Raw genomic sequence first — 21,302 nt, 5'->3', positions numbered from 1 at the left:
AATTCACTTGCAATCTGCTTCTATCTGACCATCCAAAGCTGAAGTGGATGACAGACATCACTTAACATTGTAAACCAAAATCTGATTTCTATCTTAAATGGTCAGGGAAATGACCCAATGTTATTCTTAAATATAGCCAGGTTGAAATACATTCAGTTTGTAGCAGGAATAATCAAATGCGTGTGGCACAGACTATAGATACGAGAATCAATGCCATTGTTTTCTGCAGATTACAATCACAGTTGGCAATTAAGACAATTAGTTCACTTGACGACATGGTTAACTTCTACAAACACAATGTTTTCTGCTCTTGAAGGTTTCAGCAGTTCCTCTGCAGCAGAGTTTCCACTCGATTTCACTTTGTTTTGACATAATTCGCTCAAAACCGAACAAGTTTGTTTAGGAGATTTCAGAAGTTGAAGCACAAATTGCATTCAGCACAAATTGAGTTTCCACAATCTTCTGCACTAGTCTCAAAAAATATTGTGCTAGAAGCTCAGTGGGCTGTGGGCCGGGTGCTGGAAAGTGAGATTAGTAAGGGCGACTGTATGTCCTGGGGCTGACATAGACAAGATGGGCTGAATGGTCTCCTCCTTTCTATGGTTCTAAGTCAGCTCATAAACCTAGCCAAAACCACAGATCGAATTAATCGCCATTGGAAGTTTCCACTAATTGTGTCTACTTGCAAACCTCCCCACCCTAGGAGGCTCGTAACATATAACCTGGTTCTTTGGGGCACCTTTTATAAGGTTTTGATTTTTGTTTACTTTACTGAGAAACTGACTGTTATATACCAATGTAACTAGCAAATGTCCAGTATAGTCTTTAAAAGCCATTGTCAATCATTTCAAATCAAGTTGGTGGATTGGTGTTGTGACGGAACATGAGGTATACCCATTTTCAGCTATATTAATCAAACTGGACAAAGTTATCATTCTTAAGTATGTCAAGGAATATTTTTAAAGATAATTCTATTTTTAAGTTTAAAAAAAACTGTGCCCAGCAGGAACAAAACAGTAAAAATGGGGAAGTCTTTTATTTATTTGAGAGTCATGGTTGTCATTGGCTGGCCAGCATTTATTGCCCACCTAGTTGCTCAAGGGCAGTTGAAAGTCAACCGCATTGCTGTAACTCTGAAGTCACATGTAGGCCAGACCAGGTAAGGACAGGAGATTTCCTTCCCTAAAGGACATTAGTGAACTCAATGGGTTTTTCCTGACAATCGACAATGGTTTCATGGTCGTCAGTAGATTCTTATTCCCAGATTTTTTTTATTGTATTCAAATTCCACCATCTGCCATGGTGGGATTCGAACCCAGGTCTCCAGAACATTAGCTGAGCTTCTGGATTAATAGTCTAGCAATTATACCACTAGGCCGTTGCCTTGCCGTGGTCCAAACTGTTCTTGTATGCCCGAAAATGCAGCACCAATACAATCTGGAAAATAAGACCACTGGTCTGAACTATTTTTCCTATTGGATGGTTCATGGCAACATTTGTGTTTGATGCTATATAAATGAGTTTGAGCAGAAATGTGGGAGGGAAAAAATAGCATTCCTCAGGAAAGGTGCGAATTTAGACTCAATTTGCACCCAAATTGTCGATCACACTTGAGGTGGAAACTATCCCCATATTCTTAAGTTCCTAGTTCACCTGCAGAGACCAGTTGTCATGATGCAATGCTGTGCCAAAGAACTGGTGTGGCGATGCCAGCGTTGGACTGGGGTAAACTCCTTACTGTCAGACTCCTTACTGTGTTTACCAAAAAACTGGGTTAGTGAGCTGTCCAAAATGGTCATGATCACAGATTAAATTAATCATCCTTGGAAGCTTCTACTAATTTGGCCACTTTGTAGACCTTTGAGGAGATTCACAAAATCAAGTTTGTCTTTAAGGGGGCAAGAGACTGAAAGGCACATTTAAAAAGCTTTTGATTTTTTTAATTTACTAAGGAACTGTAAGATGGTATAACCAACAAATAGTATGCTCACCTGCATAACATTCTGCATGTGGGAATGCCCAAAGGGGGTTGATCTGCTAGGAGAGACAATGGAATAGAGGTAACAGTGTGAGAGAATGCTCCACGCCAGCACCACATAAGTTGCTTATAAGAAAATGGCAGCTGATCTTTCAACGTGCCAGTTTTTATTTGTTCTTTGGCTTGGAAACTATTTTAATTTTTAATTTCAAGCCAAGGTGACAATGTGAATTGGGAATAAGTCTCCAAAAAAGAGGTTTGAAGTGCAGTTACATGAAGTTCAGTAAAGAAAAGATCAGGCTTTGTTTAAAAAAATCTACTAGCCGTTTCATACTGTTGGCATAGACCAATTTCAGCCCTCTCATTCCTGTGTTTAGTCAACTTCAAGCAATGCCTTAGCTGCTGCCCAGCAATGTATTTTTTGTATATATTAATTGATGACAGCAGGCCAGAGAGAGGAAAGCATTCCTAAATTAACAGAATGAGTAAGCTAGCAAAATGCCCAGTTCCAATGTTTGAAGGGAAACATTTTTTATGCTATCTAGAACGATCCAATCTGAAAACATTGGCCAGCAAAATCGATAACTTGTTTCGCATGGGAATTAATTAGATAGATTGGCTGGGTGGGAAAGTTGCTGACGAACAGTTAAAGCACAAGATGATACATGTTGTCAGGTCAAAGAACACAGAATAGGCTGTGAAACAACAATCAATATTAAATTGAAGGGATATGAATTAATTCTGCCAGACTATCTTCTCAATTTCAGAAATGTGAACTTTATGTTCTTTAATTCGATGACTTCCTGCAGTGTGTTTTATTTAATTCTTCCCCTTGTTAAAAAAATGACTTTTTTCCCCTTTATTTAGCATTTCCCCTCTACGGCATGCAGTATTCCTCGCCGAGAAATCGGGAACTCAGCGCGTGGGGAGTTTCAGGCATGGCAACACGTCCTAACACTCCGCAGCATATTGGTACACCAGCACTGAGCACTAGCTCAGTGCTTTATTCTCTCTCTGTCTCCGTCTGTCAAATCGTGACGTGATTTATTTCTGTCTCTGGGTGTTAGTGATGTGGTTCTGTGTCGTTTCCCGAATCAGACAGGAAAAAGGGCGTGAAAATGAAACTGAAACCAGGTTGGGCAGGTCATAGATTAGAATAGGAGACACTGGGGAAGTAACAACACCAACAACAACTTGCATTATATAGCACCTATAATGAAGAAAAGCATCCTTCACAGGAGCGCAACCAGAGAAGAATTGACACTGAAACAAAGAAGGCGATATTAAAAGAGTTAGAGAAAAGTTTGGTAAAAAAAGATAGGTTAGAAGGAGAGGTGAGCATATAAGTGGCCAAGAAGGTGACAGAATCTGTGATAAGGGAACAGAGTTTATGGCAATGGCCAAACACACTGCTTCAGCCTTTCCAATAATGAATTGGAGGAAAACTGGCTCTGTCAAGGCTGTGCATTAGGCAAGTAGGCTGACATCTCCATGGCAGCTCATACAGGGGTAAAGAGCTGCATTGCTGAGTGTTGAGTGATTGTGTAAGATGGAAGTTTTGAAGGCACTGAAGAAGAATCATGAATTTAAAGTGCACAAACATGAACATATCACATTTGGAGGATGGGAATACTATTAATAAGGAATAATGTAAGCTAGGTAGGTAAAGGCAAGTATGTGACCACATGCAAATACATATTGAAATGGAAAACAACAAATAATTATGTTAGGTAGAAATGGAATAAAACAAAAAAAGAGAGAATGAACTCCACACAAAGAAACATCATTTGTCAGTATTGTCACAGACATTAGTGCCAATATCAAAATTCATTGTGCACCACAGCACAAGATATTTACTTGCTGGGTTATTGCATATGACTTCCCTTACCTTTCATAAATTCTTGTTTGAATTTACTTCCCTTACTACTTCAGCTTATGTTGGTGTCCTGCACTGAGGGGGCCACAGAACAATCCTGGCTATAGAACGAGTTCAAAAATAATCAAAAGACAGCTCTTGCTTACTTTATCTTCCAACCATGGTCTTTCTGACTGTCCACTTCACAAATCCTTGTCAAGCTACCTCCTCATTTCCTCAATTTCCACCCACAGTTTCTTAAATGTGTCTTCAATGTAGTTTATTCCATATATTCAACAACCTCTGCCTTAAGTTCTGTGAATTTTCATTGAATGTAAGACTGACTTTTCTCATGCTTAATTTGGTGTTTGGTATGAGTTTGAAAAGTGATTGCTGGATATGGGGATTTACAGGTTTGAAATCTGTGATCTGAGACTTGAATCCACGTGAGTACCAACACACAGCGCAATGCTCTTACTGTGTTTTACTGTAGATGTGGTGAATTTTTTTTTAATATTCTCAATTCAGAAACTACTGACCCTCATTTGATCAATTTCTTGGTTGAAAAGTTGGCACTTGTTTTAGCAGGAAGAGACAAAAACTTATTCAAAGTACTTCTGCTGAATGTATTAAAATGATGACACAGTCCAGTGTCACTGGGTGTAATACAGCACATTAAATTGGGAGGAGAAGAAAGATGCCAACTGAGATATAGTGAAATGTAACACACACTGTTTTCATAGCACAGGTAGCTCTTGCAGCTAAAACAGATCTTTTTTGAGGAATCCCACAGCTGGCAAAGTGGAAATGCTTAGTAAGAGGCTAAAGATCAGAGAGTAAGCTGGCACACAATATAAGATTGCAAAGCTTTTAAATACTGGACTGATGTTACACATGATCTGCTATTGTAAGTTCTTCAATCACTGAGATTTCATAGCTGTTACACTGTTAGATAGAAAAGCTTTTCAGGACTTAGAGAGTTCCAGGACTTTGGTTCGCATTGTGGTTTCATGGAAACATTACAAAATAAAACATTTGAATCTCAGAAGCAACATAATAGAAGAGAAATGATTATGAGCTCATTTACCCTCTGGTTTGTTGGGCTTTGTGCCTATAATGACATCAAAACTCACATTGGCGAATCTGTGTGCCCATCAAGACAGTGCTAGCATTGCTAGAAACTGGAACTTTTGCTGCCATCCAGCTTTCACATCAAGCATTCTGAGGTCAGGTGCAGCAATGTCAGAGGGTGTTCACATTGCAGTTACTGGTCTTGAGGCTGACAGCAGGAGTTCAAATTCCAGCAAGGCACATCTCTGTTGACATTGCTTGTAATTTTCCAGCTGGTGCTCTGGGCTGAATACTGTCAGCCCTCAGATAGTAGGAATGAAGCCAGTGAGGGTATCAATAAAACAGTGAGGAGCTGTGCCAGGACAGCACCCCAGTTCTCTTCCACCACCAGGGTGCTTACCAGCTGCGGGCTGTGAGGAGGATCCGTTGCCCACTCCACAGAGGCAGACAGCTGATTTTTACAATTAATGCCCCAGTTAAGGGCCATTATGCGAGGCCGCTAGCACTTTCCCAATCCTGAGGCCGTCTTACGTGCCCCCTCATTCACATGGTGATGGTCTCCCTGTGACAGCCTGGGGGGCAGCAGAGTCTGAGACCCCGTGACACAAAAGTAGGGCTGCAGGAAAGGTTAGTCACCTCAATGGCCCCATGGGGTTTTCTCTCCATTCTTCAGGGTCTCTCACACTTGGCCCCTGCAAATTTTAATTATACACAGCTGTCTGAGGGTGTCTCACTGTTGGGCATTTATTAGGAAGCCACTGGTGGTTAAATCACTGAGCCAGCCCCACTGTTGACAAGTGCAATCTTAGGGCCTGATTTCCAGGTCTCAGAGCCAATTGTAGAATTCTCTCAACTTCCTATTCGATGAGGTTGGAAGCATGTAATTTTGCAGCATGAACTCGGAATGCACATCACTGATGTAAAATAACTTTTATTCCATAATGTCTAAGTTCCTTCCTTTCAAAAAAGAAAATCAGAAATAATGGAGTGCAAGAACAGTAGGACTCTGACAAAGGATTATCCAGGCTCGAAACATTAGCTCTGTTCTTTCTTCTCAGATGCTGAGCTTTTCCAACATTTTCTGTTTTTGATTCAGATTCCAATGTATATCCTCCTTGGAGACCCAAAATCCTGGTCCAGGCAGACTGCATTGGTCACTGGATAGGTCCTTAATTTAAATCAATCAGCTGGACACTCATAACACATAGGATGCATCTGGCTTCTCCCAAAGGAGACCTGGAACCTCAATTGAGGTAGCTGGGTTTGAATGGGGAGGGAGTTGCAGGGCACCCAAACTATGACAATAGAATAAGCAGATATAAATCTTTCATTCTTTGGGGGTTTGTGCTTCAACTACATTGCATGGTGGGATTCATTTCTTCCCCATGGTTGTTAATACCCCTAATCTTAGTCAGTGTAACACCTAGACACCAATGCTGCTCCTGGTGTATCCCTGACCAGGCCACAAAATCATCTCATCTGAACTGGTAACCCTGAGCCACCAACTTCCATCCATGCCAATGGGCCCTGTTTAGAGTGGACAGAGGCTCCATCCTCAGTAAAGTAAAATTAGAAATGTTACAGCAGGAGCAGTGTGTGGTGTATCCAGGTCCCTGCCTAATTTCCAACTAATCTGCCATAAATGTACCAGAGATACAAGTGGAGTTTGTGAAAAGAACTGCAAAATTTGTCTTCTAGGGTAAATACATTGAGTAAAAAATACATTAAAGTTTTGAGTATGACTTCTATGAATAGTTACATATTTTTGAGATAAGTAACTTTTCACTTTTAACTGAAGTATTTAGTGTACTGCCAGCATAACACACACCTTCCATTGCAATATTTTATAGACTGGTGAGTGATGTAAAAGGATTTGGGTATCCTAGTTCATGAATCAGAAAAGGCTAGTATGCAGGTACAGCAAGTAATTGGGAAAGCCAATAGAAGTTATCACTTAATGCAAGGGGAATTGAATGCAAAAGTCAGGAGCGTACACTTCAATTATACATTGTTAAGACCACATCTGGTGTATTGTATACAATTTGGCCTTCTTATTAAGGAAGATGCAAATGCATTGGAAACAGTTCAGAGGAAGTTTACCAGACAAATACCTGGAACAGATGGGTTGTCTTATGAAAAAGGTTGAAAGGCTAGGGTTGTATCCAGTGGAATTTAGAAGAGTAAGGGGCAACTTGATTGAAACATAAAATCCTGAGGGGTCTTGATAGGGTGGATGTGGAGAAAATTTCCTCTTGTCAGGAATCTAGAACTGGGGCCATTGTTTAAAAACAAGGATTGCCTATTTAGGACAAAGATGAAGAGAATTTTGTTTTCTCAGAGGGTTGAGTCTTTGGAGTTCTCTTCCTCAAATGGTGATGAAAGCAGAGTCTTTGAGTATTTTTAAGGAAGAAGTAGATCGATCCTTGATAAGCAGCAGGTGAAAGGTTATTAGACTTCAATGTGTATGTTTCACATGGGTGGAGCAGATAAATCAGCTGAAGGTATTAAGTCTTAATCAGTTAGAAAATTTTGATTACATTTTGTATAATATCATGGTTAATTCAAAGAGATAGAAAATTGAGCATGCTGCGTAAGAGGCAAACGGTCTTCCTGGTGCAATTGTGTAAAAATGCACTTGTCAGCGACATCTGTATGTCAACACATCAAATGTCCTCTTGAGCATAGCATACATGTGCTCCTTTTAACATTGGTTTCCTCTAATTTCTAAAATGTTTATGGAGAGCCTGTATGGACTATATTGTAGCCCATACAAATTAGTTTGGAATAATGCTAATTATTAGAACTTTAAGTAGTAGATCAGTACTGTGAATCCATTTCATTGCAATCTATAAGCACAGTAACATCGATCCCAGAAAATGTAGTCATTGAGCTCGAGGTTGCATTTACATCGATAGGTGAGGGGGAATAAATGGCTGTGCCAAAGGAGAGGTGACTTGGCTAGCAAAATGACTGCTTTTTTGACCTTACAAATTGCAACACGACAGGAGATGGTGGCCTAATGCATCTTGCGCCTGCTAATATCTAGTGGTAATGCAGATGAAAGTGCTTTCATTGCTAACCAATTGTACAGCTTACCTCTTAATACTTCTCTGGACAGCACGTTAACTGGCACTGCAGATGATTGCAATGCTGGTTTGGAAGGAGTTGGAAGATGATGCATTTGAGAGTGACGGGAGCCTTCAATGATTTATAACACCACCTCTATGTTGCAGGTATTCTTGCAACAGGTAATACATTTCTGCAGCTTGCTCTCTGTGTTGTGGAGTTTGAAGAGGAAACATGTAGTCATTGTCAAGAATGTGTGCCAGGATCTGGCAGCATATTGATTAATGTGGACATTCAAGCTCCAGAGTTAAATGAACTCTTTGGCTAGTATCCTATTACCTTGTACCACATCGGCCATCAAATAGTGGGGATAATTTTAAGTTTTGGAAATAATTGAAAACGGGTGTTATCAGATCAGACACTGATTAAGCAATGCTTCTATTTCCCTGTGAAGGGAAAGGAAAGTAGTGGAAATGTATAATCGATCTCACTTTGTCCGTTGTGTACAACGCTGAAAAATTGAAGTTGACCAATCACCTCTGCATCTTCTTCAACACTGCCTTTGTCACTTATTTTACTTTGCCAACTACCACTAGATTCTGCGGCTTGCAATTGTTTGTTTGAGTGCCCAAGCTACCACAGAAGTTATAGTCTGAGAAATTAATCTTGATAAACCCATTCCTTTAACAATCTTCCTATCCTCTCAATCTCTGCCAATTATTCCACTTGATCTTTCAATGATTTTTCAGCAAATATTTTTTGGCATTTAATTCTACATATCAATCTTTCAACATATTCTAGTGTTAAAAAAATACATTAAAAAGCCTTTGGAAGAAAAATGAAATGATATTCTTTGCCCCGTTGTTTTCTTTTTGGAACAATATATATCCTTAGGCTTTCTTTAGATGATTGAACAAAATATAATTTCATCCAACCTACACTACTGCACAGTGTTAGCGCTGATCCTGCCAGCTAGAAAATGCATAACAATACATCAACTAACTTAAAACTTCAGTTAAACTCCATTGAGGCATTTGTACTACATAATGCTTACTGATGAAGATCTTTTAATATTCCCTTCATTCAAATGTCCTAATGCAATAAATTGTTTTCTCAGCATCTGAGTGAACATAATTGCTGTAGAGATTCATTGCAACCTCTCAAATACTTCTTGGAAATTTACTTTGGTAAGCTGTTCATTTGCACCAGGTGACCCAAACTTGATGAATGGAGCCGTTGTCACTCCAGAGCCAATGTGTCTTTGTCTCCCTTTTCAGCTTTTTAATATTTAATATTGTGGATCTTCATTTTTAATTGCTGGCCTCTTCTAATGGCTACGGAATGCAATCAGTTTACTTCTGTCAAGCTAGATAACAGTCCACTCCCCATGGGCAATTCCAAACAGAGATACATTGATTCATAAGAAAAAGCCATTGTTTTTTGAGATTAGATCAACACCTATAGTTGGTTCAGAACTCTGCAAAAGATATAAAAAAGCAAAAGTATATGTACTTGTCTCATCAGCTCATTGTCCCCGTATGGATCGAAAGGTGAAATTTGTCTTTCATAGAGCCATAAATCTGAGATGCCTAATTGGTTGTATATTGAAAATGAGTTGTTATAGTGGTTGATTTTGGTGCATGACCAGTTACTTCAATCACTATTCTGTTTAAAACAAAGCTTAGCGGGAGCTGTGCAGCAGAATATCGCCACTCTATTACGTTTACAACCTGGAATGAGATTGTTGAACTTGGCAAGAAAACCATTCATTATAATAACAATTCATATCATTCCACAACTCAGTGCTCCCAGCAGGAAGCCGAGCATGTGGGGAGTGCATCTCAGGAAATCACGAGCATCATTTCCTGCTGTGAGTGCCAGGTCATGGAATCAACCCTGTAATGACCTCTATCATCAGAAAATTACAATATACATTTTCTCCCCCCTTTCATTGTTTCCCATTTTATCTCACGTGTTCCAGCTCAAAGCACTTCAGTTAGGCAGCATGACAGCTCATTTATATCACAGAGCTTCTGCCAGTAGAATTCTGTAATATAAAACATGTTGCCAAATTTGTGCTGCCAACACTGCAGGGCAGATTTAGTGACGAGAGATAACTGCTTATGTACTTAATGGACTTATGCAATATTAGAAAATAAAATGACTGGAATTACATAGCACTTGTCGCTATTATCATCATGTCCCAAGGTGGCACAGTGGCTAGTATTGCTGCCTCACATTGCCAGGGATGCAGGTTCGATTCCCAGCTTGGGTCGTTGTCTGTGTGGATTTTGCACAGGTTACAGGCGCTATGGGGAGTACTGTGCCACCGTTAATGTCCTGGGAAAAATGTAAGGCGGCCTCCTGATAATGCAACCATGTGACCAGATTTTTGTCTTTGAGGCGGAAATCGGAGTGGGGAATTTTCTTCACTTTGCAATCCTCCCTCTGTCTGGATAATGCTTGCCCACCATGTTTCTATCCGGAGGAGGCAGACCCAGGCTTGTCTCAGACTGTGGGCAGCACAATAGCACAGTGGTTAGCACTGCTGCTTCACAGCTCCAGGGACCTGGGTTTGATTCCTGGCTTCGGTCACTGTCTGTGTGGAGTTTGCACATTCTCCTCGTGTCTGCGTGGGTTTCCTTCAGGTTATCTGGTTTCTTCCCACAGTCCAAAGATGTGTGGGTTAGGTTGATTGGCCATGCTAATATTGCCCCTTAGTGTCCAGAGATGCATAGTTTAGAGGGATTAACGGATAAATGTGTGGGGATATGGGGGTAGGGCCTGGGTGGCATTGTGGTCGGTGCAGACTCGATCGGCCAGATAGCCTTTTTCTGCACTGTAGGGTTTCTATGATTCTATCATCTGCCAACTCCCAGAGCAGGCTAGAGGTGGTAAACAAATACCCCTAATGAGATGTCCACTCATGGGCACGCTAAGAGTTACACAAACGACCATTTTATCAGTCAGGTTCACAACGTGGTTCATTCATGCTGGCTAGAAGCTACATTTACTCACACGTATAGCCTGTACATTGCAGGCAAAATGAATATGTCTAGGCACTGCACTGTTTTTTTTGAATTGAACTAAAGCTTGGGGGACAGTAGTTCCCTGGTGCATTCTCCATTGCAACACCCTGTGTGGGTTTCCTCTCGCTGTCCAAAGGACATGCTGATTAGGTTCATTAGCCATGCTACATTCTCCCTCATTGTATCTGAACATGGCACCAGAGTTTGGCGACTAGTGGATTTTCACAGTAACTTCATTGCAGTGTTAATGTAAGCCTACTTGTGACACTAATAAATAAGTTTAAAACTCAAGATGCCTTAGACCTAATGTAGTAGTCTATTTGAGGTGTAGTCACTACTATAATGTAGGGAGTGTGACAGGCAATTTATGCAAAGTAAGCTTCTACAAAATCTAATAAGGAAAATAATCCATTAAAATAGCTTAACTGCTGCTGAAAAAAGAGCCATGCTGTCAAAGCTTTTCATCTTATACTCACCAGGACAGATGCAATAATGCCAAATTTCAAAGGGAGCAACAATTTATATTGCGTGATAAAAGGGTGCTGATTGGTTGGCATATTGATTTTAGTTGGTGTGTTGCAATGGAGAATGCATCAGGGAACTATTGTCCCCCAAGCTGTCGTTCAGTTCAAAAAATAGTGCAATGCCTAGAAATATTTCTTTTGCCCGCATAGGCCATGCATATGAGTAAATGTAGCTTCTAGCCAGTATGACTGAACCACATTGTGAACCTGACTGATAAGTTGGTTGTTTGTGAAACTCTTAGCATGCTTGTGAGTAGACACCTCATTAGTGATATTTATTTACCACCTCGAGCCTGCTCTGGGCGTCGACAGATCTGAGTCAAGCCTGGGTCAGCCTTCTCTGGATAGAAATATGGTGGGCAGGCATTGTCCGGACAGAGGCAGGATTGCAAAGTGAAGAAAATTCCCCACTCCGATTTCCGCCTCAGAGATAAAAATCTGGTCCCATGATTGCATTAGAAGAAGGCCGCCTTACATTTTTCCCAGGACATCAACGGTGGCACACTGCTCCTCACAGTGCCAGTAACCTGGGTTCAATTCCAGCCTTAGGTGACTGTCTCTGTGAGTTTGCATATTCTCCCTGTGACCGCCTGGCTTTCCCCAGGATGTTCCAGTTTCGTCCCACAGTCTAAAGATGCGTCGATTAGGTGGATTGGCCATGCTATAATGGCCCCTTAGTATTAGTGGGATAAATATGTGGGGTTATGGGGATAGGGCCCGGGTGGGATTGTTATTGGCGCGGGCTTGCTGGACCGAATGGCCTCCTTCTGCACAGTAGGGTTTCTGTGAATGTAATGCTTCCCTTAGAGGCAAGTTTAGAGGTGGACTCCTCCTGATCAAGCTTTGGGCAGGAAAGGTGGTTGGCCACTCTCTTGCCTGGAACCAGTTGAGGCCCTTAATACATTTCAGGCCCCCCCCCCCACCCCCCCCCCCCACCCCCCGCCCCCCACCCCCCGCCCCCCACCCCCCGCCATCAATCCACTGGGTTTGCCTGTGGCCTACTGTGTGGTGAGGAGTCATTCTCCTGAGCTCTTGTTCAATTGAGGGACCTTCCATCAAGAAGGATAGATCCCCTGGGAAGGCACCCCTGTTGCCCTTGCTGTTCACCTCTCAATCCTTGCTGGCTGGCACTGTCCTCTCGCTTTCGTACCCCCCTTCCCATCCCAGTTACCCATTTCCAGGGATCAGCAGCAAATCCCGGCTGAGGCCCAGTGACGGTACTAGATGGCTGCTCGTCTCTGGTCAGCCCTGGAGCTCTAGGGGTGGTGGGATGGGAGGGAGTGATGACAGCCTTGAGTAGAGCTAAATTTTGATTGGTGCCCTGACAGTGCCAGTTTTTTTTTAAAATAGCACCCCCACAATATTTGCCAACCACTGTGCCACCATACAGCCCCTATAGTGATAGTGACCAGATGTTTTAGTGATGAATAGTGGCCAGGACACTGAGATGAACTCCCATGCTGAAATTTCAAAAGATCTATAGCATTCATCAAAGAAGGAAGGTGAGGTTACAGTCCAACCTGTCATCCGAAGGATGTTGGGGGTGATTCTCCCAAGAAAATTATGAGTGTGAAGTTGTGTAAAAACTAGAGTAAATCAGGTTGTTTTTGTTTTTCAGTGAGAGTTTCAAAATGAATCTCCCACACTCTGCGCATTGCAGAGCGCACTAGCGTGAATCTCTCTGAAACTCAGTGGGCAGGCCCTATTTCCGCTGGAGAGGCTGACAGCACAGCGCTGAGCGGGCCACTGCGCATGCGCCGATTTGTCAGTGCCAAGATTGGTGCATGCGCAGTGGTCCCTCCCTGTATGCCAGCCTCCCTCTGCGGGTGTGTGGGGAGAGGGGTGGTTTGGGATTGCTGGCTGCTGCTGGCAGGTGATGGAAACACTATTTCCATGTAATGAATGCTCATTGTAAACATTTCTCACTGGGAGCCTGTCAGACCTTTTAGTCTTATATGACACCAGTGGGAATTCATGTCAGTGTCTAACCCGATTGCTACTGAGTGACGTGCACAAGATGGTCGTCACTTCACCAGAGACTTTGGGGTGAGTGTGACAAGTTTCTGAAATAGTGCAGCGTGGCTACTGTTGCACTGATCATGCTTCCCACATCTGTCTCCAAGCTGGTCTTCATGGACAGCACTGTGCTGCTGGACCCATGGACCTTCCTGTGTCACCAACTTGGATCAGTATTGAGAGGGGCACAAGGGGTCTTCCTTGCCCCTGGTGCCACACAGCAGTGTCTGAATTTCAACCAAGGGTGGAGTGCGAGGGGTGGTGTGGCCTAATGAAGACAAGGGGGGGTGCAGTATGGAAGGAGAGCTATGTAAGGGACAGGGGGTAGCGGGTACGCAGAGGGGCAAAGAGGTGGATGAAGAAGGTGAACAATGGAAGGCAGAAGGAAGACTGAGGGAAACTGAACCCAACAAAGCTGCATTAAAAGTTCACAAACAAGGGGGTCAAAAGGATATCTCATTGTTTACTGGAAGGGGATAGTGAAGACTCCAGGTAGAAACAGGCTTCGTCTTGCTAGCCTTATCACTCACCATGCCATGTGAACGCGGGGACCGTGCCGTGCAAGCACAGGGACCGTGCCGTGTGAATCCAAAAGAGAAAATGCTGGAAAATCTCAGCAGGTCTGGCAGCTTCTGTAAGGAGAGAAAAAAGTTGACATTTCAAGTCCAGATGAACTTTTGTCAAAATGCTGTGTGAATGTTGGCTATTGCATTTCCCTCAGCTGCAACGGAGATGAAACTTCAAAAGTACTTAATGGGTTAAGAACTGGTTCGGGACATTCGAGCTCTTTAAAAACCATTATTTTAAATGCAAGTACATTCATTCTTTGAAAGTCAAATAAAGAGATTAATATCTCAAAAACAGTGGCAACAGGACTACCACTGCAATGTGTAAGGCACATATCAAACAGTCTGCAATCATAAATCAATCAGCAATACCAGAATGTTCTAATTGTCTGAACTTGGATATTCTTTTGTGATTTGTTATCAATTTCATTATCTGTCAAATCAGGAATGCTAAATCTGTGTTCTGCTAAGTGCAATTGACTTAAATGCTCAAGGCACCAGCATTGCATTTTTGTTAGGCACTAAGAGAATTGTCCAAGTTTGATAAATCTATATGGCAAAAAAAATGAAATGAGAATGTGTCTGGTTCAATCTTTATTAGACCTGATCATCATCTCCATATAAAACTGAGGAAAGCGTCTTACACATATGGAATCTGCCGTTTAGGTCCTAGAGTTTAGAAATGACCATTTACTATAATGGGGTACATGTACCTTACTCATTTCCATATTGTTGGTGTTTCCACTACTTTGACGCATTTATTTGACTTTCAGGAAAGAACAAATATGCATTTATAGAATGCTTTTAATGACCAAAGATAGTCCCAAATCACTTTACATATTAGGTATGTTTAATGTTTAATTACAGCCACTGTGTGGGGAGCACAGCAGCCAATATGCACATAGCAAGGTCCCACAAGCAAAACGAAAATTAATGAGCAGGTCATCTATCTAACTGATAGAGGTTAAGGGATGAATGTTGAGCAGAACAATTCCCTTGCTCTGCATTGAAATGAGTCGCAGGATCTTTCCACGAGCACATTTTCTCTCAGTTTCTGTCTCATTCAATAGACAGCACCCCCTCATTGCTGCTGTCAAATGCCAGCTGAGATTATGTGCTCAAGCCTGTGGAGTTGGTTTTGAACCCACAACCTTCTGACTCAAAAGCCAAGATTAACAGAGTGACTTTAAATGGCTGTTTGTAGCAAGGGGGTTGATGTAGAAGTGATGATCAGACACCAATCAGGAGAAATGCATTTGGTCTTGGACCCCAGACTTCAGATTCTCCAGCCTTGGGTGGCACAGTGGTTAGGGACCTGAGTTTGATTCCCAGCTTGGGTTGCTGTCTATGTGGAGTTTGCATGTTCTCCTCGTGTCCGTGTGGGTTTCCTCTGGGTGCTCCAGGTTAGGTGGATTGTCAAAAATAAGTTCCACTATTGTCAGGGGGACTAGCTAGGGTAAATACAAAGGGTTAAAGGGATAAGGCTTGTGTGGGATTGTGAGCCCAATGGCCTCCTTCTGCACTGTAGGATTCTATGTTCTAAAGACCCTCACTCACAGCTGGGGTCCTCTCATCCTGCTGCAGTGACAAGAGATTTAGCTGAGCTTCAAATTCTCTGCCCTCACTGAGAATTCCAGCCTATGTTATTGGCCTTGGAGGGGTTACAGTGCAAATTCATTGCATTGATACCACAGTTAAATTATGAGGACAGGCTCCAAAAAAATTGGTTTGTATTCCCCTGTGTTTAGAAGGATGAAGAGTGACTGAATTTAGATAATTAAAATGAGAAAGGAATTCAATTGAGAATGTACAATTGAGCTATTTCCACTACAGGGGGAATCCAGAACAACTGCCACTCTCATAAAGTTAGTGCCAGGCCTTTTAGGAACCACGTCAGATTTCACTTTTTTACCGAGAGGTTGACGGTTATCTGGGACTCATGCATCCAGTCGATGCTTGGCCAATGGAGATTTTCAAGACTGAGGTTGATAGTTTTTGTTGAATAAGAGTATCAAGGGATGTGAACCAATGGCAGATAGGTGAAGGAAAATTACAGATCAGCCAACAACAACAAACTTGTTTAAATTTTAAGTTTATTTATTAGTGTCATAAACCGGAATGCAATGAAGTTACTGTAAAAATCCCCTTGTCTCCACACTCCAGTGCCTGTTTGCATACACTGTGGGAGAATTTAGCATGGGCAATGCACCTAACCAGCACTTCTTTCGGAAGAAATCCACGAAGACACAGGGAGAATGTGCAGACTCTGCACAGACAGTGACCCAAGCCGGGAATCGAACCCAGAACCCTGGTGCTGTGAGGCAGCAGTGCTGACTTCTGTGCCACCGTGCTGCTTGAGGGCTAAATAGGCTTTTCCCAAGAACTTATGAGATCCTATATTGACTTTATATTAAAAAAATAAAATCAGCACATCTGGAATAAAGAATGTAACAAAGTGATCCTGTTGTAAAAGTTGGTCAGGTGGTTCAGTGAATGAGTGCAAACCTGGAAGCGCTCAGATTTAATGGTTGAACAGTCTTGAATTAGTTGTTCTAAGCTGGGTTCAGTAGAAGTGAAAAAAAAACTGGTCTCGATGGAGGAATGATTAAGAGCTGTCACTGCTTTCTTTGGGGATGAATTAAATCAGCCATGTCTTTAATTGACTAAGAATCTTTGAGATGTCTGAAATGGTTGAAGGAAGTTGCAGCTTGAAGGGCTACTCATCTTCCCTCATGATTTAGCAACTTTATCCATTAGCATAGTGAACATTATGGAAAGTAGACATGTCATGATTCAACTGCAATCTGTACCAAGTAACTTGATCTCAGTGCTGGGGGGTTTCGACAATTAACCTCGTTGACCATAAGGGTAGAATAAAGTTCATCCAGCATTTTCCTTCCTGATCATGGGAGACCACGTGTGTGCATGTCTGATAGGGTCACCCCTAAAGCATTCAATTCCTGGTGGATTCATAAAGGATGATTCCCGCCAAGGGTTAGCAGTGTTATCAATATTCGGAGCTAAAATAAGAAACAACAGCATTGGTTGCAATAAGTTCACAGCAAATAACACAGAAAATGCAAATAACACAGAAAACCAAAATAATGAAAAAGGTGGGGAAAAGCTGTGATTATACAGTCTCCTGTCTGTGACACTCTAATTGAATCTGCAAGTGACTGTAACATCTCAAGTTTAAAAAAAGCAACTAAATGTAAGTCATAAATAATTGTGAAACTGAAATTTAAGTGCATAGCAAAATTTGAGAATGCTGTTGGATACAAATACAGTCACTGCTATTCTTAGTGAATAAATCCACATTATTTTCATGCTTTACCAACATAGGGCAGCACGGTGGCACAGTGGTTAGCACTGCTGCCTCACAGTGCCAAGGACCTGGGTTTGATTCCCGGCTTGAGTGTCTGTCTGAGTGGAGTTTGCACATTCTCTCAGTGCCTGCTTGGCTTTCCTCCAGGTGCTTCAGTTTCCTCCCACAGTCCAAAGATATGCGGGTTAGGTGGATTGGCCATGCTAATTTGCCCCTTAGTATCAGGGGGATTAATTAGGGGTAAATGGGTTGTGGGCGTAGAGCCTGGGTAAGATTGTGATTGGTGCAGACTTGTTGGGTCAACTGACCTCCTTCTGCACTGTAGGATTCTGTGATTCTGTAAAAGGGAGAGGTGAAATTGCAGAGGAAAATTTTCCTCAGTCTTCAAGGCGAAGGAAAATCAATCCAGTGCATGTTAGAAGAATGTCAGACTGTGTGATTGTGGCTAGGAATGATTTTGTTTAAGTGAGGCAAGACTGATATGGGAAAAATGGTCAGTTTATTATTTAATATCACTTTGCGAGAAAGCGGTATATACATTGAACTCAATGAGGCTCGCCATAACTGTAGCTGTATAGGTTTACTCGTGATGAAATAAAGCAGCTTAGTGTATTGTACCTAACCTCACTTTGCCAGATGTTTTTTCAGGTTATCTTCAGAAAACTACACGTGCATAAGACACAAATATCCAGTTCTTATCACAAGGGATACTGTGGTTATACAGCTGTGTTAGAAAAGTAGAGGTACACCCCTGAGTAGAAGATGCTTAAACTGTTTATGAGAATCACTAACACCACTGTACCAACCAAATCTTGTAACAACTGTTTTAATTGCAATTATAAAGATCTTCAGATAAAATAATAATGCTTTACATCATTGTGCTAGAATGCTGATGCTCCACTTCATTGAATGACTGCATTGGAAGAGTTGAAGAATGCATTCTCACACAAAATCTGAAATTAAGATTGGTCACCAAGGTGCCAGGGGTATAACATGCCACACCCATGAAGAGTGGAGTACAAGACTTGCCTTCAGTGAGTCCTAAATTCAGGTAGAGTGTTGGAGAGGTGGAAAAGCTAAAATTGTCCAAAGAGGTTGAAATTCAAATCTGAGGACACTGGCAGCATGAATGCATTTCCACAGGCAGTTTTGAACTGCTGATGAAATGGCAAGATGTCCATGGATCATAAAGGAATTCAGGATGCAATTTGCTTCCTACTCCCAGAATGCAGAGGCTGGGAAGGGAGAATTGGAATTTTGTGGGTAGATGCAATAGTCATATGCAAGGGTCCCTAATACAGCAAGTGCTGTTTCCACGGTGACAGATTTTGTGTGTTGATAGGAGGTAGGACTTGGGCTGAGTGCTTCGAATAAGAGCACTGCAACAGTATAATTAAAACTATAAAGAAAGAGGAATAAATGGCACCGGCAGTTTGTGCCAAGGGACCAGCAAGTAGATAGCTCATTTTAACAATGCTGATGGACTTTTTGGTGCAAAGTATGGTATAAGACAATTAGAAATTTCATGAGATCCACCAGGTTAAGCCAAAACATAACAGGATAGGAATTTATTTTGAGTGACAGTGTGCAATGGATGTTATCACACTGGTTGCCTGTTAGCCCCGCTCCATTTTCAATTCTGTTGTGCCCCGGTTCTGTTTTGTACTTTCTTCTCCCTTCGGTCATTAACAATCTTACGCTCCCAACAGAATGCGTAGCTGAGATTGTGGAGGGAAGAAAACATTTTGAGGATTCCGTTCACTATGTTGAAGCGCACAGGAGAAAACAATTCACTCTCCTGCACTAAACATAAGCTGGCACAAACTGATAGAGGATCATAAAGTGACAAACTATTCCCCTTGTTGCTCATCAGTTCATGGAAATCAGGTCCTGATAAATCAGTGAGACAACTTGCATTGCTGTGTGCCCCTTTGCTTCTACCTAGAGGTGAAATATTTCACTCTCTTGGCACCAAAGGCAGTAGACGACTGTTACTGAATTCACCCTAAGCTTTATTTCCCACACCAACTTTCAGCTTTTTTGAAAGCATGAACATCATGATACTATAACACGCAAAATTATGGAGTCCCTCTCTACATCACTGTGGGTGTACCTACAACACAGGGACTGCAGTGATTCAAGAAGGCAGCTCATCATCACCTTCTTGAGTTCCGTAAATGGTGCACAACTAACGCTGGCCCTCCCATTGAGATTCATCTCACAAAGATGAATATTTTTTAAAATATCCCTTCCTAAAATTTAGATAATAGATACTAATTTGACATATTTCATTCCATTTTAGATTTTTATCTTTCATACAAAAAATAATTCATCCCAGAAGTATTAGGAAAGTTTTAAATATAAATTTAAAAAGTTCAGGCAAAAAGTATAACATGACAGGATCAGTCATTTCATTGTGACTTTAATCTAAGATACAGCCGGTTGATTTGTGAACTGAATCACTTCACTGCAATAATGTGAACCAGTGTCAACTACCTTTAAGAACCCCTGTAGCTGCCCCTGTTCTAAAATCCACTGTGACCAAAGACAAGCAAACATCACTTGGACTGAGTTTGTTTAAATTTTCAAATAACAATTTTTTTTAAATAAAGTTAATCATACCTTCAGGAATAAGGTCAAGTCAAATATTGGGAATTGCAAAGGTGCAATGACGGAAGCGGTCAAAACAATCTATTAATAGTCATACCAATTGTCACTGTATAGGTCAAAAAATATTGCAACTAATGTTGAAGAAAAGAAGCCTTTGTATTGGAGATGGTCCTTTGAGAAAAAAATGAAAGCTGTACCTTAGAACCTCATTTGCTGTGTGTAATCTTTTTTGTGAACCAAATGTGAAAGAGTTTGGAGTTGCAAAATCCGTTTGTAAACTACTGTGGGGGAAATTAAACACTAATAGGTCATATAGCAAACTCATTGAGGCAATGGTTTAAGAATTTAGCTCAAGTTTTAAATTGAAGATAGATGGCAAACATCAGAACAAATACAAGATGGTCTCAAGTGATGCACCTGAGGATTTGAAACACTACAACATGTAATTTTCCTAAAGTGCAACTTGTTTTATTAATCCTGTGGAGTTTATTGGTTTTCTGTCTACACTTAACACAGTTTGTATTTTTTTAAGTGTTCCTTTTAATGCGAGTTACATTTCAGTTGAACCACTCAGGCTTTGTACCGATACTTTCTTGCTCCCCATTGAAAGCAGTGGGAAGCCTCATGAGCTTCCGAAGATCATCCTGCCCAGAGGCACGATGCTGTTTTCCCATCCTCCTGAGATTGCATCGTTTTCTTAATGGGCCCAAGCTGACTGATGTGCTGCACCTTCATAACCATAGAATTTTACAAACATTTCTCTCTTGAGAGCTGTAAACTGACAAATGATTCTCACATTGCATTTGACACTCTACAATAGAAAGAAGTTGATCTACAGAGTTCACATGGCATTACTAATGCTTCCAACTCTCCTAGTTTCCCTGAATCAGTTACACTTCTCTCAAGCTCTGCCTCTGGCAACCCATGAGATCAACTATTTTACTTTCCCACCACAGTGCTCCCAACGCCCCCACCACTCAAAGCCCCCAAACTCCTTCCACTATAGCTGTACTGGATGTCATTAAAGCTTCAGGCCTTGCTAATGTCAATAGGTTTCCCACCCATTCTAGTTGGAATAGGCTGCCTCCAGTGACACTGAGGAAACAGTTCTGTAAGGGCAGTTCTCTGCATTGGTGGCTTGCATGATCCCCCTCTATTTGAAAAGCACATTGCCCTCACTGGATGTGAGAGTAGCAGCATCAAAGACAAGAAAAATCACCTTGGGGAAGGATAAGTTAGACAGTTCCGTGGTAAGATGAGTA

The 21,302-nt window shown here is 41.6% G+C and overlaps 1 protein-coding gene across 6 annotated transcripts in view; it reads left to right on the top strand.

The window, feature by feature from the left end:
* The window catches only part of dlgap2a (discs, large (Drosophila) homolog-associated protein 2a), an 874,451-nt gene that overhangs the window by 811,178 nt on the left and 41,971 nt on the right, over positions 1–21,302 (top strand). For 5 of the 6 annotated variants that reach the window (XM_080192052.1, XM_080192051.1, XM_080192050.1 and 2 more), the window contains one exon: positions 2,846–2,950. The exons of the other annotated variant lie outside the window; for it this stretch is intronic. In XM_080192052.1, coding sequence (XP_080048178.1) covers positions 2,846–2,950 — 105 coding nt within the window. The remainder of the gene's footprint in view (positions 1–2,845; positions 2,951–21,302) is intronic. 6 annotated transcript variants of the gene reach the window in all.

The sequence above is a fragment of the Carcharhinus amblyrhynchos genome, chromosome 7 (assembly GCF_965287045.1).
Source record: "Carcharhinus amblyrhynchos chromosome 7, sCarAmb.v2.hapA, whole genome shotgun sequence".
Classification (NCBI taxonomy): Eukaryota; Metazoa; Chordata; class Chondrichthyes; order Carcharhiniformes; family Carcharhinidae; genus Carcharhinus; species Carcharhinus amblyrhynchos.
This window is presented reverse-complemented; position numbering and strand designations above follow the sequence as displayed.